The following is a 26040-nucleotide window of genomic DNA, read 5'->3' as shown; positions in this document are numbered from 1 at the left end:
TTTTCTCTTGGTTCCTGCTCACTGAGCCTTGTTTTCTTGTATTGTTTATGCTTATTTTTTTTATCAAGTACTGCTTTTTTCCCTTAAAAAATTATTTGTGAGAATTTTTTGAAGACCAGGACAAGCGGACGTTCTTTTATTCTACCAGGTACCTGGGAACTTTGCAAATCTGCACCTATCTTAAACCAAGTTAAAGCTGTGTGATTCTCTTGACCACACAAGCAAGGCAAATCACTTCAAATCTGAGCAAGGGCTGGCCCATGGCCACAACTTCTAATGGATTTTTTTTCCTTTTTTTCTTTTTTCCTGTTCTAGTCACACTAATACAAATTTCCCAGCATGCTCTGGAGGTGGAGTTTATTTCTGGTTCATTCTTATGCTGAGGTTGTATTACTGTGCGACTCAGCTTCATTTGCAGAAGCTTCCTAGAAGATTGCTGGGTCTTGACGCTGACCCACTTGCTGAGGAAGCTGTTGAAAGGGGCACTCAGTATTTGCCAGAATTAGCAAAAGTGGCTTCATTGCTTTGCTTAGCTGTCTGAGTTTTCACTTTTCATTAAATATTGTCCTGTATTTTCCAACCTGTTTCTGTCAGTTCTTCAGTGCTTTTAAGGTGATTTTTAAATGTATTTTATATTTTATTATGTGTATATATTTCCCCCATTATCTGGCATCCTTAGATGTTTTCAGGGGAAGAGTTGGTCCCTGTAATCAATGCCATTACTGAAACCAAAGTTTCGTAAGTTAAAAATTGCATGTACTTTCTTAAATCATTTTCCCGCTTAGCCAGTAATAGCTGGCCTTTCTTTTCCCTTGGCTTATGACTTGATTGTCTAACTCTTTGCATTGCAAATCCTAGATCCCCATTCACTTAACCATCAACTTGCATTTATACTATGCCATTTCTTTGAGTGATCTTTCTCCTTTCTTCATGGTATTATGTCCTTCGCTGTTCTCTGGAATTGACTAGCTCAGCTCAACCAGCCCCGGTGGTCAGTGGAGTAACACACATCTCATATCCCATTTTGTACAGCCTGCAGTAGTGGCTGTTTTAGGTTAGGCCTTGTACTAGGCAGTGCCATGGTTCCTCCCCTGAGTGAGCTAACTGCCTAGTAATAAAATCAGGCATATATACAGCCAACTATGTTATACAAACATCAGTAAAAGAGAAAGAACTGTATAGGTAGCCACTATGATTGCTAAGTGGTCTGTATTTTTGAAATCCCCATGAAATCCTTTTGGCCTCTAGAGCATATGGTTAAAAACACCAGCTGGAATGAGACAGACCTGGGTTTGAATACAAGCCCGGCCTCTCAGAAATAGCTGTATAATATTGGCATCTCCTTAATTCTCATTGCTAAAATGGGGATGATAATAGTACCTGTCTCATAGTATTGTGAGGGTTAAATGAGATATTGCTGCTTAGCACAGTTTGTGAAACATAGTACTCAGTAAATCTTGACTTTTATATTTTGAACATTGTGTTATTAACTTTTGAAATTTAAGGCATTTTAAAATTAATTTGTCTATTTGTTTTTGGCTATTAGATGTACTTTATGAAAAATCGTGCCAGAAAGCAAGGTATTAACTTAAAACTTCTACCCAATGGATTCACCAAGAGGAAAGAAAATTCAACGTTTTTTGATAAGAAGTAAGTTTCTAACTTCTTTCTGATTTGGTCAGGAACGTCTTTTAAGGTTTGCTTTGCTGTAGAGCATTGCTACCCAGAGTGTGATCTGTAAGCTGTATGTTATTGGGCGATGACAAGATAACTGCACAAATTGAAAATAAGCATTTAGAAACTTATGCTAATTTTATGTCATGTGACTCTAATAAAAATTTGGGCTTGGAGTGTGTGTGTATGTGTTTGTATGTGTGTATGTGTCTGTATCTCTGAGACCCAAGATACATGGCAGTATTTCAGAGGCTTTAGGGACAGAGCAGTGAGTCAGAGCAGGCCCTCTGCACAGTTGTAACCAGAGCGTCTTGGCTTTTATAATCCCTTCTACTTTAGGATTCCAAATAAAATTTTATTTGTAAACCAGCTATGGGGAGGAAGGGGACTTTGAAAACATTCACTCTGTAGTGAATCTGTTGAGTACAGATAATACAACACACATTAGTTTGCTGCTTTCTGAAAGTGCTGGATTAAAAAGGCCCCATTAGTACAGAGGAGAACAGGATCCCAAAGAACTGTAAGCGGCCCACTAAATTATTGGATAATACCTTTCAAAAATCAGGATTCTGGATTTAGAATCAAAAAACCTGAGTGAGTCCCTCCCTCGTCAGCCGCTTAGTAACTGTGAGGCCTTGAGTAGAGCAGTTCCTTTCTCTGGGCCTCATCTGTTTGATGTGGGAGTTGTACGAGGTAAACTCTTAGGTTCCCTTCCAATTTTACCGCTCCATAAATTGAAAAGAAAGAACCATCGGAACTGTCATTATTCTGATGAACCTTCCACCTTTTCAAAAGATGTTATATTGTTAGAAGGAGATGTTTTCCATTTATTTTATGTATGTTTCAAGACATAAATACTTGTAAAAGTGGTTTTCCTTTTTCCTGGTTGGCTTCCAGAAGTAAAGTAATGCCTTGTGTTTATCAAATATGAGATGGTTCCTTGGTGCATTTTGAAGCTGAAATATTTAGAAATTGACATAATGCATTTGAAATGTAAGGTAACTGGCTTTTCCCTTCTCAAATATAAAATGTGTTTCTGTTTTATGAGGGAAACCATTCAGCACGATTGCCATCAGATTTTATTTCTCAGTACTAAAAAGCAGATATCCTCAAATGTAAAATTTGGGGGTCTCTAGATACATGAATATATGTGGGAAGTTTTTTGGAAGAATATTGCATTCAGTATATTTTCTGGGTTTAGAACCCAAATTTATACTCTGTTATTTTGGAACACTTCAGATCTCTGAAATGGCAAATTGGACTCTTCTTGCATGATGCGTTTTGCTCATGAATTTGCAATGATTTGGGGTTGGTTTTCATACATTTTTAGTAAGTTTTCCCCTGGGTAGATTAGCGACATAGTATGCGATAGGCTTTAGAATTAATTTCTTAGCTTCTTGCACATCTGTAAAATGGAGCTGATGAGAGCTACCATGTAAAATTGCGACCTTTGGTGTATTAATTTACCTAGACACCAACTGGAGTGTAGGAAGGAATCAGTATATGGTAGCAATTGTCAAAATAATACATCCTCATATAAAAAAGTTTACAGGAAAAATAGCTCCTGTAATTCTACTATGTAGAGTTGACTAGTGAGAACATTTCATGTTTCCTTCTCATCCTGTTTTCTTCTTTTTTCAATTTATTAAGTAAAACACAATATTAAATACTTACATAAAAGTATAAAAAGTTACATGACTCTCCTCAAGTTAAACATTAATTTTTTATGAATAAAGGCACACTTTTCTCTGCAGCTAGTTCTTTTCCGTTTAACAATATATTATGGAACTCTTTATTTGTTGATGCAAATCTGCCTCATTTTTAAGTAGTGTATTCCAACTATGACTATTATATCCTAATTTATTTAATTGTTCCCATATTCAGGAACATTTAGCTTATTTCTAGTTTTTACTTATTACAAATAATTCTGTAATAAACTTCCTTGAACAGATTGTTTTGTGTGCTTATGTGACTTTTCTGTAGGTTCAATTCCTAGAAAGCAAAATAGCTGGGTCAGAGACTACATGCATTTAGACTTTCTAGAGAAACTCCAAATTGTCCTCCCAACAAAGTACCACTTTGTACCTTCATCAAAAAAGTATGAGTGCCTATTTTACTTATACCTGCACTTTAATTGAATATTATTAAACTTTTTTTGCATATCTGATTATTAGAGAGGCTGAGCTCTTGAATTTGTTTAAGATGTGCGTGTTCATATCTCACCTTGGTCTGTTACATACATTGTGAATATTTTCACCAGTATGTTTATCCTTTAGTTTTGCCTTCCACTTATTGTTGATGCACTTTAAATACTTGTTAAAAAAAATCTGTATAACCTAGAGATAGTAAAATGGAGTGGTTAAGAACTCAAACTGGAGGCTAGCCCAGTGGCACAGCGGTTAAGTTCACACATTCCACTTCAGCGGTCTGGGGTTCACTGGTTCAGATCCCGGCTTCAGACCTACACACCGCTTATTAGCCATGCTGTGGCAGGCATCCCACATATAAAATACAGGAAGATAGGCATGGATGTTAGCTCAGGGCCAATCTTCCTCAGCAAAAAGAGGAAAATTGGCGATGGATGTTAGCTCAGGACTAACCTTCCTCAAAAAAACAAGAGCACAAACTAGAGCCAGGCTGCCTGGGTTTAAATTTCTTATCAGCTAGCTATATGATCTTAAGCTAAACCACCTAATTTCTCTTTGCTTCAGTTTCCTCATCTATAAAGTGGGACTATTAATAAACAAAGGTTAAACTAGTTTTCAATTCTATTTGTAGTATATGAGAATATCTATTTAAACATCTCACTAGCACTGAGTTGTCTCTTTTTTAAAAAAAAATTGTTGCTAATTTGAAAGGTTGAAATGATACTTGGTTTTAATTTGCTTTTATTCAATTGCTGCTGAGATATGGAATATTCATTCTGTGTTCCAGAGTGAGATCTTAAAATTCAATGTAAAGTTTGACTTGATCTAATTTGTTCTGATAAGATGATCTTTCATTCATAGAACCACCTGGGAGTCAGTTCAGTGAAAAAATAATTCAGATCTTTGTAAACTGAATTTTTCCATTTGTTCATTGTTAAATTACCCGTGATTATTTTTAAGTGGAAAGTAGTTTTGCCATTAACTGAATTTAAAATGTCTATATTCAGGTGTTGGATGAATAATAAAGCATTAAGATGAATTCCCAGCTAGTTGAAAGCCCTACTTAAAGAATGTTGCTGGTTAGATCATAGATCGTCAACTTGGACATCTCTTTAGTGTATTATCCCAATATTTTGTTCATTCTTGTTCAGCATTTTCATCAGTGATTTAGATCTTGATTTCTCAACTTGGCACTGTTGATGTTTTGAGCCAAAGAATTCTTTGTTGTGGAAGGCTGCACTTGTGCATTTTAGGATGTTTAGCAGCATCCCTGGCTTCTACCCACTAGATGTTGGTAGCAGAAACACACAGGCACAACAAAAACATGACAGCAAAAAATGTCTCCAGCCATTGCCTGATGTCTCCTGGAGTAGGGGCACGGGAGAAGCCAAATCACCCTTATTTGAGAACCACTGACTTAGATTAATACGGAAGACATTCTTAGTGAATGTAATATATGGCAGAATCAGGATTGCAGAAAATTTTGCTTGCTAAAAAGGTGATGTAGAAGTAACAAGATGAATATATAAGGTCCTGTACTTCACTTTTAGGGAAAGAAAATGAAAAAAGACACTTAGAAGTACCTTCTTCAGCATACCTGTGTTTTCTCAGCCATTTGTATGAAAATGACCAAGGTTTTAGATGATGTTATTAGTTATTTAGCTGTAGTGTTATTTACTAAAAAGAGGGAAGAAGGGGATACTAAATCTTTTCAAAGAATTATTTTCAACTCCTATGCATCCAATATTCTGTTTTTAAGAGACTTGTTTTCAGTGCTTTTTTCAGTTTAGGGCTTTGACTCAGATAAACTTGAATTTGAATATTGCCTCTGCTATATGGTACCCGTTAGGTGATCTTGGGCAAGATCCAATTTAATGGATTGTTGAGAGGATTAAATGAAATGGTACTCAATGACAATTAGATGTCTACATTCTCTTATCTGAAATCCTTGGTGATATGGTACATTTACTATAGTATATTCATCCCTAGTAGGACCGGGGCACTGTTGCATAATCAGACACCACCGTTTCTACAGTGAAACCTACAAATGTTCACATTATAATGGGTAAATAATGACTGTAAATGGGTTCAGTCAGGCTTTGCTGCTGAAGGAGTTAGGAAGAAGCTTTGAGTTTCAGAGATTTGGGGATTTTGAAATTGTTGATATGAGACTTTGGTCCTATACTAAGGTTATTATTACTCCCTAGGTACTAAATTGAACTTTTGTTTGTTTAAGGAGATTAGGCTACAGTATAGTAAAAAACTCAAATTGAAGTTGTTTAAAATTAAATGTTCCAACAGTAACTTTTGAGCAATCTGAGTGAAGAATTCTTTGTGGTGTTTTTGTAACTTTTCTATGAAGTCTGGAATTATTTCAAAATAAAAAGTTTACAGAAAATTTAAATACCCCCATACAAAGTGTGACTCATGTGCCGTTGTGCCTGAATTACCTCTGTAGAATTACCAGCAGGCTATGTAGCAGCAGGTGCAATAGGCACCTTAGACGCATAGGTTCATTCTAACCTAGGCATCCTTTATGGCAGGAGTTTTTGACCGGTGTGACTATGAATTTCCTAAAATCATATGCAAAATTATGTAATGGTTAGTTTTTCTAAGAATAGGAACTGTAATTTTCAATTTATAGTCGAAGTGAGGTGTAATCCTAACAAGTCTGTGAGATCAAATCAAATATGTATTTGATAGCAATGAATTTTAGAGAACTGGTGAGTTTGCAGGAATGTTGTAATGGATAGCTTTAAGGAACAAAGAAAACTTAAGGGATGCTTATATTAAGAATAACTTGAGCCAAAGCAAGATTGACATTCTCTGTTAAAAATAGAGGAGCTTGATAGGGGAATGTGTCCCAGTACAAGGCTCCCCTACTTACTTTGGAGCAGATCCCAAACTACTTCTTTAAAATAGTAACTCTTTCAGAGGTAACTGCTTTACCTCGTGTCTTTGTGGGGCATGTAACTTTATGTTCACTTTCGCCTGGTGCTAATCAAAAACTATTGAAAGAAATATGGAAGATCTATGTGGAGAAAACTGAAACTCCACCAAATGACTTAAAAGATTTGAATAAATGGAAAAAAGTACCTTGTTCTTAGGAGACTAAATATTATAACACTTATTTCTTAAATGAATGATCTTTAAATGTGATGTTATCCTAATCAAAATACTAATGGGATTTTGTTTATTTTTAATTTGAGATTTTTTTTTTGAAAAGGAAAGAGTTAGTGATAAAATGACTGAAGTGCATTTTGAAGAATAGACATGGGAGAAGCACCAGGAAGAACCTGAAAAAGAAGAGTAATGAGGCTGGACTCATTAAAATTTATGAAATTCTAGTAAAGTTTTATGGTGTGGACATAGAAATCTGCAGTTAGATTATAGAAAATAGGCACAAGGATATTTGGTACTCTATGATCAAGATAGTGTTTCAAATTAATACCAGTAATTACTTATTCAGTAAATGAGGTTGAGACAGCCTGCCATTTGGTAAGGAAAAAGCTGGGTCTAACTAAATTTATGTAAAGTTGTAAAAAAATCGTGTGGCAAAAAAAGACCATAATAAAGTCAAAAGACTGACTAAAAAATGCTTAACATGTATAGCAAAGAATGCTTATGCATTAATAAGAAAAAAGACTAGCAACCAATTAGGAAAAGGGGAAAAGGATAGGAATAGTCATAGAAAGATATGTATGTACGTGTATCATAGAAATATATTTATACATAGATAATATACGGCTGATAAACATATATTAATGATATCTAATTTAATGAAGGTATGGGTTAGGCAGGCTATTTTCCTCTTTTACTGTTCTTGAAAGTGTAAACTAGTAGTCATTTTAGAAGACAATTTGGTAGTATTTCTCAAAAATATTATACATGCCTACTCAAGGAATTTAGCCTACACATATGTTAGTACAGTTCACAGAGATGTATGTAGACGTATATCTATTGCAGCATTATTTTTAATCGTTTGAACACTGGCAACAGCGTCAGATATCTATGAGCATGGGACTGAGTTAAATTAATGATGGTACCTTCATGCAGTGGAATTCTACGCAAACATTAAACAAAACAGAATTACATGAAGAAGTATTGTCATGGAATGACATCTCTGATATGTTCGAGGTTAAACAGTTGTCTGAAAGATATGAAGCTGACTTTTCCTATTGATGTAAGGCATGCATGCAATGAAATGCACACATCTTAAGTGTACATTTGTTGAGTTTTGACAAATGTACACACCTGCATAACCCAGTCTTTGTGAATGTATAGAACATTACTGTCACCCCAAAAAAGGCTTTTTCAAGTTAGCGCCTGTCTTCCCCAGAGACAACTTGCTCTAACTTTTGCCCTTGAAGATGATTTTTGCCTGTTTTAAAATTTCACGTATAATAGAATCCTATAGCTCACTCTTGCTTTTGAGTGATAGTTTAGCTGACTATGTCATATTTTCAGGTGACATTTATTTTAGTGCGTCAGTTCACTTCTTTATTCCACTGCCTTCTGACTTCTTTTGCCGCTGTTGAGAAAACTGTTGTTTTATATCTATCATTTGCTTTTAAATTCTTCACTTTTGTCTTTGGAGTTCTGCAGTTCCACTATGATATGTGTTTTCATATGATTTCTTTTTATTTATCTTCCTTGGGAGTTGTGCTTTCTGAATATGACAGTTCTGGAAAATTTTAATGTATTATCTTAACTCATATTTCTGTGTGTCTCTTTGCTGCATTCTGGATAATTTATTCAGCTGTAGATGGATGCTAGTCACTTTCTCCCCTCAGTCGTGTCTAATTAATCTGATCTTTAGCCTGCACTGAATATTTTTTTGTTTGTTTCAGTTATGTTTTTCATTTCTAGAAATTCTATTTCTTTCCCAAATCTATCTGGTCTTTTAGATAGAATTATATTCCTTTCTAATGTTTTAAACCCTCTTTTGTTCAAGAATTTAGGACATGTATTATCTGTGTAGATAATTCCAGTATCCGAAGTTCTTGGAAGTCTGTTCCTGCTGTCTGCTGTTCCTGCTGACTCCTGATTATGGTGGCTTGTTTCCTTGTTTTTTTCTTCAAATGTAATTGTGAACTCAAGTTCATGTAGAAGGGGTGTGCATTTGCTTATGCCAGATACTCTCTGGCACCAATCCAGGACCTTCTTTAATTTCTTAGTCTGAAGTTGCTCAGACTATACTAATAGTAATAATTTGAACCTCAAACCCATTTGAGGAAGCTATACTTATGCATTCTCAGTTGAAACCTTTCCCCCCAGCCCCTCAGCCTTTTTCTCTCCCTAAAGCCTATGCTGAGGTGACAAGTTTTCTCGTCTCCCTTTGCCAGTGGATTTTTCTGGTTCGCCTTTTCACTGGTTTTATGCAGTGATCTCAGTTTGAGGTCTCCAGCTTATGTGGACCCAAGATCTTCTCTCATGTCACACTGGCTGTTGAAACACAAGCCTCTTGGTTACCATAATTGGCAAAGGCCTCCAGAGCAGTGTAACTTTTCACCATTCCACTGGGGTTTGTAGTTCCTGCTTCCTTTTGGCCCCTGAAGCTTTTTCTTACTCCCTGATTACCTCAGTATGTTTGTTATATTTCTCCAGGACTTCTTAATGTATGCTATTGAGAGGGTTTTCAGATTATCTTCTCTACCATGGTGCCCAAATTGTGTAAAATAAGCACTCGCCCCAGTCCAAGCGTAAGATCTGTAGCGGAAAAGAGGTGGATCAGGAAGGCATGATAATTACTTGTTCACATAGCAATTCTGCTTCTAGGAATTTATCTGATAGATATAACCATACATGTGGAAAATGAAATATGTACAAGGACAGTCAGTGCAACTTTGTAATATCAAAAGAGTAGTATGACTCTAGATATTCATTGATAGTGAACTCCTTAAATAAATTGTTGTATGCCTTTACAATGGGAAAAGGATGAAGCAGTTCTAAATGTATTAATAGGGAATGTTTGCCAGAAATATCAAGTAAGTAAAGATAGATGCAGAACCATGTTTACCGTATGCTACCATTGTGTGGAAAATAAAGTTTATATACATATATGCTTATATTATAAACTGGTAACACTGGTTATCTTAAGGAAATGAAATTGGGTGGAAAGGTACAGCGATGGGAATTATGTGCCCTTTTGTACCTTTTTGAATTTTAGACCATGTGCATGTAATGCTTACTTTAAGAATGAATAAGTGAATTTTTTAAAGTAATAATTTAAAAAGACATGATAGATGTGGGCAGGACTTATGCATTTTGAGTGGTAAATATAACCTTTGAAAAGTATTCTGATGCTATCATATAAAATCCCATGTTTTTATCTGGGGCTACTGGTCTTTTTTAGTTGTGTTTTAATGTTTTGCTGCAGGAAGCCATGCATATCAAACTGGGAGACTGTATTGGTTGTGCCTGGATAACGTGTCTCATTTGGCCACATAAGTCCCTTATTTTATTTTCCTGGCTGTTTGAGTCTGAGGATTTGGCAGTGAGGTAGAGAATGCATTTTAACTTGTCAATTGGAAAGAAAAATCGGACTGAGAGACCCCTTTCCACTAGTATCTTTAGCTTAACTCCAGGCTTAGATTCTTACCATTCCTTTACCACTGTCAGCTTAGAACTGAGTTTTTTTAACTGCCTTTTGGCCCAGGGCTCTTTAGCTGTCTGTCTGTGGGTCTCTCTTAGCCTTACCATATTAAGATGGTAGAAGTGTGCCCATTATTAAACAGTGTGAATTAATATTTGAGCTTCAGTCTTGTTTTAGAAGCTAGCCACTAGATGTCTCTCTTGTAAAGAAGTAAGCCTTTGCAGACTCAAATTACTTTTTGTTCCTTGGGTGAAATTACAGCATTCTAATTATATTTCAGTGATACACCCATCCACCTCTGTATTAATGTCATTCACACTTTTTTCCTTAAACAATTATGTAGTGATACACTTCTTCAAGGACAGTTTTGGTGTTTTGGGGCATGGTGTCTTCCTAAGTAGTAATGGTTTATCCTTTCTTTGTTGCAAACTAACTTTAGAAAAAGGCAAAGGAAAATGAAGTGATGGGTCCAACAGTTATGGTCATGAGGGGACAAGTGGATTTTTCAATGATTGTTGGAGGATTGCATAATAGGTGCTCAATACAAACTTGTTAAGTAGTTGAAAACGTTTAGCCCTACAGTTTCTCTGTCACGCCAGCTTTGATATGGTTTGATGGAAGAATTTCAGAGCAACAGCAGGGAGTTAGGAAAACTGTGTGAAAAAATAGAAGCCTCATAGTTCCCAATAAGGCATTTCCTTACTGGGTCCATGTAGACAGTGGTAAGGAAGTTCTTGTGACGTAGCATCACAGGGTGTACCTTTCCACAGCAGTGGTTAGCCAGCATTCATGGAAATGGAAAACCAAACTCAATCTTGATCATCTTGGGGTCCCCAAACTGGTTCACTTAGGGAAGTCCTTCCCCAGTCACCAAGTCTGCTCCTTCATGATGTGCCTCTGGAATGTGTCGCTTTCCGTTTCCTTCACTGCAGCATTTATCAGTGAATTCTCCCATGCAGGCCCATCTTGTCTCATCCTGGACTACTGGGGAACTTCTAAGTGCTTTCCTTACCTTCAGTGTCTCCTCACCTCAATCACTCTCATACACTGCTACCAGAAACATCTTTCTAAAACGTATTTTTACTATGCTGATCACCTGCTCAGAATCCTTTCATGCTTCTGGGCCCACAGGAGTTGTTAGCTCAGCGATACCATCACTGGCCATAGACGGAATTACCAGTAGGTGAAATTTGTCATCTCATCTCCTGGCCTTGCACTGTCTGAAGCTCACAAGTGTTGCATCCCATTCCATTGCCTAAAATTAACTCTCTTTCCTTATCCCCCCTATTTGAAATTGCTACCTTTCAGGTAGTTAGAAATATAATGTTTCAAGTATTTCTCACTAAGCAAAATAATCTGTCTTCCTCAGTGTATTTGTTTTTTAAAAGAGGACTTATAGTTAATAATTCTTGACTGTTTATCTTGTGTTAAACATGACACAATTTAATCTTGATATGTAAAGAAATTTTCTTGACAAGTTAGTTACCTCTGTGTGCCTGTTGCCTTATTTGTAAGATGGGGACAATGATGGTGCCAGTTTTGTGTATGTGGTTTTCAATCTAGAGTGCACGTCAGAATTAACTGGGACAATTTTAAAATGCAGATACCTGGGCCTGGACCAACAGAATTGCTAATTCGTTGGGCCTAGCGTAGAGCTTAGGCATCATTATTTTTAAAAGCATCAGATGAGGTTGTGCATGTGTGGTGGCAAAGGGTATATGGGAAATCTCTGTACCTTCCTCTTGATTTTGCTGTGAATCTAAAAATACTCTAAAAAAATTGTCCTTAATTAAAAAAAGAAGAAAGCACCAGATGATTCTGATGTTTACCTGTACCTGAAAACCTCTGACCTATATGCCAGTAAGTCACCAACCTTGTTCTCGAGTAGTTCAGTCAGTGGGGAGACAAGTCAGCAGACTCTTACAACGTGGTGTGGTTAATGCTCTGATAGAGTGCACATGAAGTGCTGTGGGAGCACAGAGGAGGGCCCACTGCCCCAGCCCTGGGGAAGTGTTGTTCACTGAGATCTGGGGACTGGAAAGACCTCCCAGAGAAGATAGAATTTGAACAAATTTTTGAAGGACAAGGAAGAGTTTTTAAGTCTAGGTTTTTAATAAGACAGAAGGGAAGAGTGATGTTGTAGTGAGAACTTCAGATGCAAAAAGATAGAGTAGCAAATTTAAGACAATGTAAGTAGTTTGGTGTGTCTAGAAACTGGGTTGGGAGTTGGTAAGTGGTACAGGATGAGGCTGGAGAGAGCCCCACTGGGGCTGGACCTTGCAGGACCTTATATACCATGCCAGGGAATTTAGATAGAGTCATACTTTGAGCATAAAATTTTCCTGTTCCTATGAAGGATCCATATTAAATACGGATATTCATATTCTGTCCTTACCTGCTTTCCTAATGTATTTAACTAAATGTACCCAGGCTGGTCACCATTCTTAATCCTAGAATGTCTTCTTTTCCGTATTTCCTCACCATCTGTGAAAGTACACATGGTAGCTCATCTTCTCTGTTATTTCTCCTTTGCCAGAGTTCCTATGGTACATATTTTCTCCACAGTTAACATGAAATAGATGCCAGCATTTAGTGCTGGTATTCAGTTTTTGGTATGTTTATGTCTGCTCTCCTTTCTGCATTGTAAATGTGTTTCTTAGTAGGGGCTTTACTGGCATTTGAACAGGACAATTTGTTGTTGTGTGGGACTTTGCTCTGTGTTACAGGAAGGTAGCAGTTCTGGTCCCTGCCCACTAAATGCCTGAAGTGCTCTCAGTCTTGAACAATGGCAACTGCCCAGCCGTTTCCAAGTGCCTCTATCCTCCAGGTTGCTACCTCTGCCAGTTGAGAACTACTTTATGGAGTGCTCAAGTATTTATCAATTATTTGAAGCAAAATGTACCTTTTCATTTCAGTCTTCACCTACTACATCCATTTTATTAATATACTGTCTACTAAAACCACACTACTGTTTCCTATGATTATCTTATAGTGGTGAAGCTAATTTTTTAAAGAGCAAAATATAGTATGTAACTGCAACTTTTCAGAGTATTTTCATAAGGATGTGAGACATGTAAAATTATGGTTTTCATTCTCTCCAATTCTGGTAATTTCAATCCATGCTAAGTAACTACACAGATCCTTTGAATTCACTCTTAAAAAATACTTATTATAGTACCAATTCTAAGAAAATTGATGGACTATTTTTATGTGGAATAGTTACATTTACTTTTGAACTTTAAATTTTGATCTTGAAATACATTTTAAAAGACAAAATGCCTGTGAGGAAGAATTATGTAGATATTTTATACATTTGTTTTTTCCTTGAAGGGTTTCAAAATCTGGTAGTTTTTTTCTTCTTTAAATTAAAATGAGATTTTATAAACAACAGGGGAACAAAAATGCTTTTTTCCTGAAATTTTATCAGATATTATTTGCTGGTTCCAAATTTCATAACAGTTGATAATTAGCAGATTAGTCTGTCTTCCCTTTCTGTTGCTTAGAAATGAAAGATGAAACCTAGAAAGAAGAAAACTTTAATCCCTTGTGTCAGTTAGGATGCTTTATGTTGCATGAAATAAAATATCCAGTTTAAACCACTTTGGGATATAAAAAGGGTCATAACTGGATGTCCAGAGGTAGGATGGACATCAGGGTTAATAGATGCAATGACTCAATTATATCATCCCGGACCCGGTTTATTGCTAATTCTTCATTGTTTCTTCCATGGTGTCACCTGAATCCTGATGGTCATATGATGTTCCTGGTAACAGTTTGAGTTATAGTAAATATTCAGGACTGCTTCTGTCTCAGCATTACTAATCAGGAAACCTGAAATTCACCATGATTGGGCTACATAGGTCATCTGCCCGATCCTGAGCCATTGTGTCCAGGAGAAATAAGATAGTGATTTTCTTAAGCCAACCAGTAAGTGCATATCCCTGGAGGTAGGAGTGGGGTCTATTCATCAAAGTATGGTTAGGGATTAGGAAGGAGGATGGATGGTGATAAGGGATTGCCATGTAGACAATCAAAATGTCCACTATAACTCTTAAAAATGATTTTAAGAATTAGCAATAGAGAAAAATACATGGTGTGTTATTGAATTTTCAATTATGGAAAGTTCATAAGAGTATAGTAGATTAGAGCATAAACTCTAGAGTTATTGTACTGCCTGGATTCAAATCCCAGCTCTGCCACTTTCCAGCTGAATAATGACCTTGGAGGAGTAAATTTCTTCTCTCTACCTTAGTGTTCTCATCTGTAAAATTTAATAATAGCATTTATCTCATAGAGTTATGAGAATTAAATGAATTAATACTTGTAGAACATTCAGAACAATGTCTGACATAAAAAGCACTTAATAAACTATTGTTATTACCATTGCTACTTGCTAATGCTCTCTGGTAAAAGGCTCTACTGGTAGTTTTCATAACCTGTAGACTTTGCTAATTTAGTTAGTGGTATAGTGTTCTGAAGATCAGACATGTGGAAAATCTAGCTTTAGCTTACCTCATGGAGTCACCTGTAATTAAAAATCAGAAGTAAACATTTCAGGCATATTTGAACTGACATGGTACGTTGGTGTGCTTCTCAAAGCAGTGGGAAATACTTCCCTTAATAACTGCAAACAAGGACTGAAAAGTTAATGTCCTGAATATATTACAGAAACACTTTCTAGGAGAGTAAGTAGTAGGATAATGGATCTCCTTGTAAGCCCTTCATTTCATTCTTCTTTAAAAACCTTTGTCAGGGGCTGGCCCAGTGGCGCAGTGGTTAAGTTCGCACGTTCTGCTTCTTGGTGGCCCGGGGTTTGCTGGTTCGGATCCCGGGTGCAGACATGGCACCGCTTGGCAAAAGCTATGCTGTGGTAGGCATCCCATGTATAAAGTAGAGAAAGGTGGCTATGGATGTTAGCTCAGGGCCAGTCTTCCTCAACAAAAAGAGGAGGATTGGCAGTAGTTAGCTCAAGGCTAATCTTGCTCCAAAAAAAATAAAAATAAGGATTAAAACCTTTGTCGTTGGTGCATTAACCACATGATAAAATCCATACTGTTTAGCAAAACATTCAGGGCCCTTTACAATCTGGTATTAATCCACATGTCCAGTTTCATCTCTAGCCACTAAACACTAAGTTCAATGCAAGTAGAGTTTGGTTATGAACTCATGGCGAGATATTCTCAGTTAAAGGCCCTGTCAGTATTTCTGTTCTAAGCTTCATAATTCAGGACATTGAATTGAATGCAGAATTATAACAATGGTAATAATAACAGGAGCTCACATTTTTGATTGCTGTGTTCTAAGCTCTTGATGTATATTTACTCATTTTAATACTTTTACCGTGAGAAACCTGGCACAGAAATGTATCTCTTGCTCAAGATCACATCAAGTAATAAATTGTTGAGTAGGATTCAGACACAGAGTCCACTTAACCTCTGCCCTGTCCTACCTCTGGGCATTACAGTATAGTGAGAATTCTTCCTGTGTACAGTGTCAGTAATAAACAGGGGGCTTTCATGTGAAAACTCTATACTCTCGTAGTGATAGAGAAGGAAAAGAGCAGTGCCCGGGGTTGATGCTTGACTCACTGACCTCAAGAGAAGTCTGCTTGGGCTTGTCCCTTCAGTGTCTTTGCGTCCCTATTGCCTAGCTAGCCCTCAGAAGTGTTCTTTGAGTAAATGTTGGTTAATCAGTGATGGAGTAGAATAATAATTGGTGATTTTTTTAAGAACAAAAATTTCAAGCTCATTTAAACTTCATATTAGAAATCTTAGTTCTTAGAATTCAGCCTCCATATGTAACTCTTAGTTGTAGTATATTTCTTGAGAAAAATAGCTTTGAAGCTGTCAGAATGATTAGATAAGTAACCCTAGTTCTGGTTGAGTAATAATTTCTGAGATAAAAAGGAAACATCTTAAAAGAATACTTCCAATAGTGAAATATTTTCATGTTTATAAAGAAAGTTAAAAGTATTCCTGTCCTTTCTATGGCTACCATCCTGCATTTCCCCATGAAAACAGCTTTGACTTTGCTGATTATAAAAAATAGCAAATCTACGTCAAAGATTTATTTAATATGGACATGTAAAGTAAGAATTAAGTCCTTTTGGGGGCTGGCCCCGTGGCCGAGTGGTTAAGTTCACGCGCTCCGTCGCCGTGGCCCAGGGTTTCGCTGATTCGAATTCTGGGCACGGACATGGCACCACTCATCAGGCCATGCTGAGGTAGCATCAACAGGCCACAACTAGAAGGACCTGCAACTAAAAAGACATAACTATGTACCGGGGGACTTTGGGGAGAAAATGGAAAAATAAAATCTTTAAAAAAAAAAAAATTAAATCCTTTTATAATGTCAAGAAGTAACTATAGTTAAAAGTTTGGGGTATATTCTTCATATTTGTAAATACATGTATGAATATATATTTCAAATATAAATGCCATCATTCAACATGCACATTTTTCTACCTCAGTACATACAGTTCTGCCTCATTTTTTCATTCATTATGTAGACCTACCATGATTTATTTAATCACTTTCTTGATGATATACATTTAGATTGTTTCTGACTTTTTCTGTTATAAAAAGTGGTGCCGTGGACATTTTGTACATACATCATTACTTGTCCACTTATTTCCTTGGAGTAATAAAACTGTCGAGGCAAAAATATATGTATTTTTTATTACAAATTTTTATTTATAGCTTTTATGAAATTGAACTGCCAGAAACTTGCACCAGTTTATACTCCTGTCAGTAATGGAGAGTGTCCATTTCACCACACCTCCCTAGCATTTCTAATCTTAACAACATCTTTGTAACTCTGGTAAATGAAAATATTTTCTTTCTCTTACATTTCTTTGGCTGTAAATGAGCTTGCACCTCTTATTGTATCAAGAAAGCAGTGCCATTTAAAAGGATCTGATCACTTTTGATTTGCTTCTTGGAATCGTGGTAGCACTCGAGAGATGAAAATTAGCAATTTTAAGTTATAGAGTCAGGAGAATAATTGAGTACCATATGGGTATAGAACTTCCCTCCTCCCCAAATTTGTTTCTTTATCACATACCACTTTCTGGAAACTGTGTGAGAAAATGATCCTTAACAGTTTCTAGTGAGCAAGAGTTGTTGAATAAGTGCCCTGTATTAACTCACTAAACCAAATATAAAATAATGTTTATTTTCCTCATTTAGTATGTGCACCATCGGAGTGTTTCTCAACCTTTTTGTTCATTATCACCTCCCAAGGAGCCTTTTTAGACATTTTCCCTCTAATTGCTCCCCATGATATTTTGATAGCACAGATATACTGTATATCTGTTTATGTACAGTGTCCCTTTGTAGGGCCATAAACCATTATAATATCTAAGATTTTCTTTTTACCCTCCAAAGAACCAATTTTCACCCCCTTTGGGGTGATGCTCCCTCCATTGAGAATGCATGATGTGTGTTTGTGTGTGTGTGTGTGTGTGTGTGTGTGTGTATTTGAGGGAGGAAGAGAAAAAGCTTTGCTATGCATGAATAGTTACTTCAGTTTCGTGGGACTCAGAAGAGGTAGGTGTTTCTGTTACTTGTGTGTGTGTGTGTGTGTGTCTGTGTGTGTATTTGAGGGAGGAAGAGAAAAAGCTTTGCTATGCATGAATAGTTACTTCAGTTTCGTGGGACTCAGAAGAGGTAGGTGTTTCTGTTACTTTGTCAGGTCATCCAGGAGGGAACATTAGGTTTAATAATTGCCACCATTACTTCGCCACCCTATTATCAAACTCTAAACATAGTGTCTTGGGGTCCCTAAGTTAACTAGAATATTCTGGGTACAGTATTTCCATTCTTGAGAATGTTGATAAATATGACAAGGACACAATGATGTTATAGTTGAAGGCAATTTATTGAATTTAGGGAACGGTAGTCCTAATGCATTGGGAGTAATAGTAAATGTTTAAACCTCTATCCCCATGGTTCTCAAATAGTGGTGATTTTGCCTCCCAGAGGACATTTGCAATATCTGGGAGCATCTTTGATTGTCATAACTGGGGGAGTGGGTGTTGGCTGGTGGCATCTGATGGGTCGAGACCTGAGATGTTGCTAAACATCCTGGCGATGCACAGGACAGTGTCATCATTGCCTCTCCCGCCTCCCAATAACAAAGAATTATCTGGTCCAAAATGTCAGCACTGCTGAGGTTGAGAAACCCTGCTCTATCCTAATGATTCTACTTCTTGGAATCTATCTTTAAAAATAATCCAGAATACAGAAACAATTACATATATGCATAAAGATACTCACTGAAGCATTATTAACTTGATTTTTGTTTTTTTTGCAAAGTATGTTCTTTTAGAAAACTGATAAAAAAGATATAAAATTACTCACAGTCCTCTTCACAAGTAATATTGTTGGAATTTTGGTGTATATTTTTTTAAGTGAGCCATGTATCGCTATATATAATTATGAAAAATGGGAAACAAACTTAATTGAGACTTAGGAAGAGATTTGATCACCTCTGTCAGCACTACATCAATTTCAGGAACACTGAAGAATTGGAAACCACTTTAGAGGTAGTTCTCTCACTCATTTTAGGAATTCTTTATACAACACCCTTCAGCTTCTCTTTGTCTGCTGTTTCACTTAAATCTTTTACTCTGAATAACTGTTCTCAAATGCCTTTTATGCTACCATAGAGTAAAAAAGTACAGGCATTTTTTTGATGAAGTTAACTTTTAGTTCTGTGTACCAGTAGAGAGGTAAATAATAACCCCATCCCTGGGGAGATTCTTTTATTTTTTTCTTTACTGTGATTTAATAATTTTAAGTTTTTACAGTTTATTAAAGTTTAAGAACAACTCGTAAAGAATTAGTAAAATATTGTTTATAAGTATGTGTGTATATATATTAAAAATATAAAACCAAGGATGGCAAGAATACACAGACAACCTCAGGATAGTAGTGACCTCTGACGATGGGAAGGGAATTGAATCAAGGAACAGTACAAAGGATCGTCAACCATATCAATAACATTTTATTTCTTAGAAGAAAAAGAATCTCAAACAAATATGGCAATTGGTTAAATCTGAGTTTGGGTACGCTGAGTGTTCTTTATATTATTCTCTTATTGTTTCTGAAATATTGCAAGGTTACGTTTTTTAAAGGTAAATGTGCTTTTCAGATTTGCTCATGTTTGAACTGAGGCTATATATAGAAAGATTTTTATAATAGTCACAATTTAGCAATGTATGTCTAATAAAAACAGTAATGAATGACTTCCTTATAAGTACAACTAGTTAACTACAGCAAATAAAATGATTTCCAAGGGCTTTTCTCTCTTTGTTTTTGGAATGTTAAGTATTTTTTGAAGGTATTTAGGGTCTACTGAATGTTAAGAAAGGTGAATGGTTCTTGAAATTACTCAAGCAATGATTGGGGTGATTGAGTATGAGTTACAATTCCACAAGACAAGTTCATAGTCTCTTTTTTGCCCTGGTAACTTAACGTGGAAAACAGATGTATTTAGAAAGAAACCATATTATGCATTCAGATTTAGAAATCAGTTTATTTCTTACTAAGAGAGAAATGTGGTCTCCCTCAGCCTCTTGATGGTGATATTATTTTATGCCTGTTTCACAGATAACAAACATTGCAAAGTGTTTCGTTTTGGAAGAATTATTTACTTAAATCCAGTAACTGTTAAATTTGCATGCAAATTTTTTTGAAGTTTTTTCCTCTAAGATTTTAGATATCTGGCCTTTAAATTAGTAAAGTGTGCTTTACAGCTTTTTCTATTAAAAAATAAATTAAACTTATCATGATTGTTTCTTATATGATAAGTAACAGTATCAACATAAGCATAATTAAGCATATTTTTCTCTAGCTAGTACCAAAAACTATCTTGTTATTAAAGAAAACTTCCATAAGCAGATCTGTGATAACTTACCCTAGTAGAAGGATTTTTACTTGATTTTATGGTCATTGTCGTCTGACAAAAATAGAACTAAATCATGTAAATGTTTAGTAGGAGATACTCTGCTAGAATGTATGAAAAGAAAATTATTTTAGATTTTTGGGCTATGTTGCCAAGGGATAGATTTATAGGAGATGCTGGCCATTGCTTGGACATGCTGCCGGCCATTAACTTGCCAATGAGTTGTTAGAAATTTCTTCTAAGTAAGGAAAATGTGTAAAGGCATCATGTAGTGAAGGTGTTTAAATTTCTGTAATGGATTAAATATTTTGAGCATTTAGTTTTTTAAAAAAAGGAATGATGTCTAGTGTCCCCAAATTTAGATATGTTAAATAGAATATATGGGCATTTTTCTAAAATCAGACATTTAGTGAATTATTACTGTTGATTCTACATCAAACCAAAGTTTAGACTGGAAGCTAAGGGACTGTAGCTCAGAGTGCATTCTGCTTAGCAACCAACTTGTTGTCTACTGTTTTGCTACTGAATGCACGTACTCATGGCTCAGAAGTGTATCTGCAGCCGGCTGGTCTCAACTGGACAATACTTCATTCACCTAATTTCCAGACTAGTCAGGCAAAGACATCAGCTCATTGTTTTTAGTCGTGAGGAAATTTATTTGTAAACTTCAAGTAGTAGCACACTCATCTCAAAAGCCCCTGAACTCTGAGAAACTGCCTTCTAATTCAGGGATGTGAGGTCCTTGGGATTTAGAGCTGCTTCTCTTAATTTTTTTTGGTCTTAAAAACTCTTGCAAGTCTGTTGCTTAAAAAACTTAGTCTCTAAATCTTGGAAAAGAGATAATAGCTCTTAGTAGAAAAAATACATTAAATTCTAGGAATACTTTAGAGTTATTATCTGAAAATGAAAATTCAGGAAGTTTGATTTGTGTTCAAACTTTTATTATTTTCTCTCTTAGAAAACAACAGTTTTGTTGGCATGTGAAGCTCCAGTTTCCTCAGAGTCAAGCTGTGTACATAGAGAAGAGGTATAGTATCACCACTGTCTATTAAGAACTTACTTGTTTTTAGGGCCAGCCCCAGTGGCCTAGTGGTTAAATTTTGGCATGCTCTGCTTTGGTGGCCCAGCTTCGGTTCCCAGGTGTGGAACCACACCATTTGTCTGTCAGTAGCCATGCTGTGGCAGCAGCTCACTTAAAAAAAGAGGAAGATTGGCAGCAGATGGTAGCTCAGGGCAAATCTTCCTTAGCAAAAAAAAGAGAGAAAGAACTTACTTGTTTTTATTATGTCTCTGTATTTAAAATAAACTGTTAACTTAAATGTGATATCAGTAAATGTATGTCAGTAGTAGAATGGACAGCTAAGTTGTGATGTATATATACACACACACACAATGAAATGCTAAACACCACTGAGAATGAATGAATTATACACATACATCAGTGTGGATGAATCTCAGAAATAATGTGGATTGAGAAAAGCAAGTTAAGGAAAAATGCATTGAATGTGATTCTGTTTGTAAATATGAAAAAAAAAAACCAGAAAAGGAAACAGTAGTTTTTAGGAATATCTCCAGAGGTGGTGGTACTTTGAGGGAAATGATTAATGCAGAAATCCTGGTGTTTACTTCAGTGGGGAGAGCAGGTGTTAGGGAGAGAGATGCAGGGAGAATCAAGAGGGCTGAAAGCTTTCTATTTCTTAAGCTGGCTGGTTGTATAGGCGATAAAAAATGACCCAAAATTCTACTATTCAAAGATTACTACTATTAATGTCACACTGTGTCCTTCAGAAAATACATTAATTTAGACATGTATAGATATATACTCATAATTGTAATTAATTTACACAGTTTTTTATCCTACTTTTTTTCATATTATGGACATTTTCAGGTATCATTTAAAAATTTTAATGGTTGTGTACTTTTGATTCCTTGGGTTAGGAAAATTTTAAAGTTTCTTTTTAAGTAATGTATTTAGCACATATCCACATTTTGCATAAATTTACTGTCTTTGTAATTGTCCTATGGATTTTAGTGAAGAACTTTATTATTTGAGGTTGCTACCAGACTAAAGACAGAGAGAAGACTTAAATTTAGAGGTGGGGTATATAGCACACTAGTATATATGAATCTGCATAAATGATTGAGGAAAGTTCTAGTTCAAAACAGTGTCTTAATTTTGTTTCTACAGCCTTATAGTTTAAAACAATGTGCATACATACAGGAAAGTTGGAAAACCTAAAATACTTTGTTTCCAGGGAAAGCAGTATCAATTTTTTTAACCTGGTCTTATGATTTAGAATGAATAAACTTGAACATGCCCTAAAACTAGCTTCAACTGAAACTTTTTCTCAGATTTTTGATTTCTGCAATTTTCAAATATATTTCGTCCCGACTTCTTTCTTTTCATCTTTGAGCACAGGTGTGTGTTAATTATTTTTATAATTGATTTATAGGGAGCTTCTTAAAATATTGTTTTTTAAGATTTTGTTAAGTGTATCCAAGAAGTCTTTTTGAGCTTTTTTTTCTAAGTAATTTTTGCTTAAAAGGATGTTATATTTTGCCAAGAGTGAAATAAAAGGTCTCTGTTCACTTGTTTAAACAAAAAAGCCACAAGATTTAGTAATTCTAAGTTAACACCTTTAGTAGAAAATTATAAATAATAAAAGTTTTGTTTTTGTTTTCTTTGTTGGGAAGAGTACCAGATGATAAAACTATTAATGAAATCCTAAGACCTTACATTGATCCTGAAAAGTCTGATCCTGTAATTCGTCAAAGGTATGTTTAAAAAATCTTGTAACTTTCTGAAATTATTAAAAATGTTGAGGTATTTATTATGTATCTATTTATTATGTAAAGTCGTGACTTTATTGGAATGTGATGTGTCAGTGCAGTTTACTTTCTGTGCCATTTCCTTGGTGTTTACTCAAGGCTTTGGCAGTGAGAAATGATACCTTTCAATAGTAATAATAACAGTACTTAAAACTTACTGTTTATACTGTGTTCCAGACACTCATTGAAGCAGATAATAATAAATGTATTAATTCATTTAAATGTCACAATAACCCTTTAAGGTAGATTACTGCTATTATACCCATTTTACAGATGGGGAAACTGAGCCTTAAAGTGGTTAAGTGATTTCATATAGCTATTAATAAGCAAGGAAGCTGGGATTCAAACCCAGCCAGTCTAGTGTCAGAGTCTGTACTCTTAACCCTTAAACTAAACTGCCTTTCAAGTTGAACCAAAAACTCTGAAAATTAAGAGTTTCCAAGTATCTGAGTTTCCAAAGACAGGAAATCCTGTTTCAGCCAAATCTTGATAAAGCTAAGTAAAATACACTCTGTCTCCTGTCCAGTAATACAGAATGGACAAAAAGGGTTAACATAGCATAGTGGAAAGATTTAGTCATCAATATCTGGGTTAGATAAATAGCTCTGTCCTTTATTAGCTATGTGATCAGGAGCAAATTACTGAACTTCCACGTGTTAATTTTTTTCCATCAGTAAAATGAGAATGATGATATCTAAAAAATAGAGTTGTCATGAATCAGCCCTTGTGGTTTAGTGGTTAAGATTTGAAGCTTTTACAGCCATGGCCCAGTTTGTTTCCAGGTCAGGGAATCACACCACCCAACTGTTGGTTGTCATACTGTCATACCGTGTGTTGCTGTGATGCTGAAAGCTAAGCCAACGATATTTCAAATACCAGTAGGGTCACCCATGGTGGACAGGTTTCAGTGGAGCTTCCAGACTAAGAAAGATTAGGAAGAAGGACCTGGCCACTTACCTCTGAAAAAATTTGTTCACGAAAACCCTATGAATAGCAGTGGAGCATTGTCTGATACCCCACCAAAAGGTGAGAGGATTGCGCAAAAAGACCAGGCAGGGCTCCGCTCTGCTGTACAGAGTTGCTAGGAGTTGGAATCGACTCGATGGCACTAGCAACAGCAGCAAAGGGTTGTTAGGAGCTTAAAAAAATAGCATATATGAAGTTCCTGATACAGGGCCTTGCACACAGTAGGCAGTGCTCAAATAAGAAAACTGTTATTAAAGTGTGATTAGTAGTGTTCCTGGCAGGAAGCCAGTTGACTTTCTTTTCTCCAGATGGTACCTGCTTGGAATATGAGTGCTTGGTTTGGTTCCAGAGTAACCTAGTGTTTAAAATTTAGACTAGGTGGATTCTAAAATGTCTGATCCAGTTCTACTTAAACCTCATTTTCTACTTTTGATAAAAGGTAGTGCCCAGACTGAACCAGATCCATGTCCCAAAGACAGCTAGAAAAGTTGAGTTTCTTTCCTTCTTATTACTGATAATCCGGTTGTTATCATTGGTCATATATTTGGCAGTAGGACAAAATACTTGTTGCTAAGTTGGCTCCATTTTTAGAAAATAAATAAGATTAATTTAATTTTCTGAAATAGGTAATTTTTAATTTAAGATATTTAATTGCACAGAGAGAAGAAAGGTGATTTTTTAAAATTCAGAACCTTGGTTAGAAAATATCTTTAACCCCATTTCTGTGTTTGGATAGATGATTTTAAGTATCATCAGCTACTCATAAATGCTTAGTCTTCCATAGATGCTTGAGGTATACTTGAATCTTGAAATATACTAAAATAATCTTGAAATAAACTAAAAACCAATTTTATTTCCTTCAATATGACATTTTTATTTCAGGTTGAAAGCCTACATTCGCTCTCAGACTGGGGTCCAAATTTTAATGAAGGTGGAATATATGCAACAAAATTTAGTAAGGTAAAATTGCTTCCCTCCCCGTTTCTTTAAATATTTGCTAATTCTATAATGTAACTAAGTATCTTGATTAGCTTAAGTAGCCAGTTATAATACTAATATGACTTTCAAACTAAAATTTTAAAATAATCACACTTATCATAATATAGGATAAATTCAATTGAAAAATCACCCTGGTTAGAATATTTTAAAATAACGTCATGTGCAACTAAAAGATTCCCCATAAAATCCCATTTTAACTTATTTCAAGAAATATTCTCTACGACAGAGTTCTAGTGTTCAGGTTTTTACCTGAATTCATGTGATCAACTGACCATTGCACATATTGCAGTGGAAAGAAAACTGCATAGAAATGTGAAGAGAGCCAGGTTCTAACAAACCATATGATTTGAGAAAGTTAGCGTTGCTGGGCTCTCTTCCCTTGTGAATGGGACGATGAAATAGACTACACTAACGATCTCCGAGCGTCCCTGCGAAGTCTGCTGAAGTGCCAGTTATGTGTCAGCATGCTGAACTACAAAACACTGATCTTTTAAGACCTGTGATGCTTTTCCCCTGTTTACTTAACAAACTTCTAGATCTGGTTCAGACTAGATCTGATCAGTCTCGTCTCTGATTTGCTTTGCTAGTATAGTTTAGAGGTTTAAGAGTCCAAGTTGTGAAAGCAGAGCTGGGTTTGAATCCCAGCTCTGCCTGCTTCCAATCATGTTAACTTGAGTAAATTGCATAGCCTCACTTGCCTTAGTTTCCTCATTCTCTAAAATGGGAATGATAATAACTGTAAGATTGTCGTGAGAGATTAAGATAATTCATTTAGCACATGGTAAGTGCGTACTTTTATCACTACTACTACTACTATTAATGTTGTTGCTACTACTACAGATAAATGAATTCTTACAAAAGGTCTACATATAAGATTAAGACTTTCATAGCTAAGAACGGATCTAAACAGCAAATCTTGACCAC

General features: G+C 35.8%; 1 protein-coding gene across 1 annotated transcript in view; it reads left to right on the top strand.

Moving 5' to 3' along the window:
- Nucleotides 1–26040, top strand: part of ZNHIT6 (zinc finger HIT-type containing 6) — a 55142-nt gene that overhangs the window by 7648 nt on the left and 21454 nt on the right. The window contains exons 5-8 of the mRNA XM_014830124.3: nt 1547–1650; nt 21281–21349; nt 23017–23097; nt 25000–25077. Of these exons, the coding sequence (XP_014685610.3) occupies nt 1547–1650; nt 21281–21349; nt 23017–23097; nt 25000–25077 (332 nt within the window). The remainder of the gene's footprint in view (nt 1–1546; nt 1651–21280; nt 21350–23016; nt 23098–24999; nt 25078–26040) is intronic.

This window comes from Equus asinus, chromosome 16 (genome assembly GCF_041296235.1).
Source record: "Equus asinus isolate D_3611 breed Donkey chromosome 16, EquAss-T2T_v2, whole genome shotgun sequence".
NCBI classification, from domain to species: Eukaryota; Metazoa; Chordata; class Mammalia; order Perissodactyla; family Equidae; genus Equus; species Equus asinus.
Note: the sequence above shows the minus strand (reverse complement) of the source record. Positions and strands in the feature narration are given on the sequence as shown.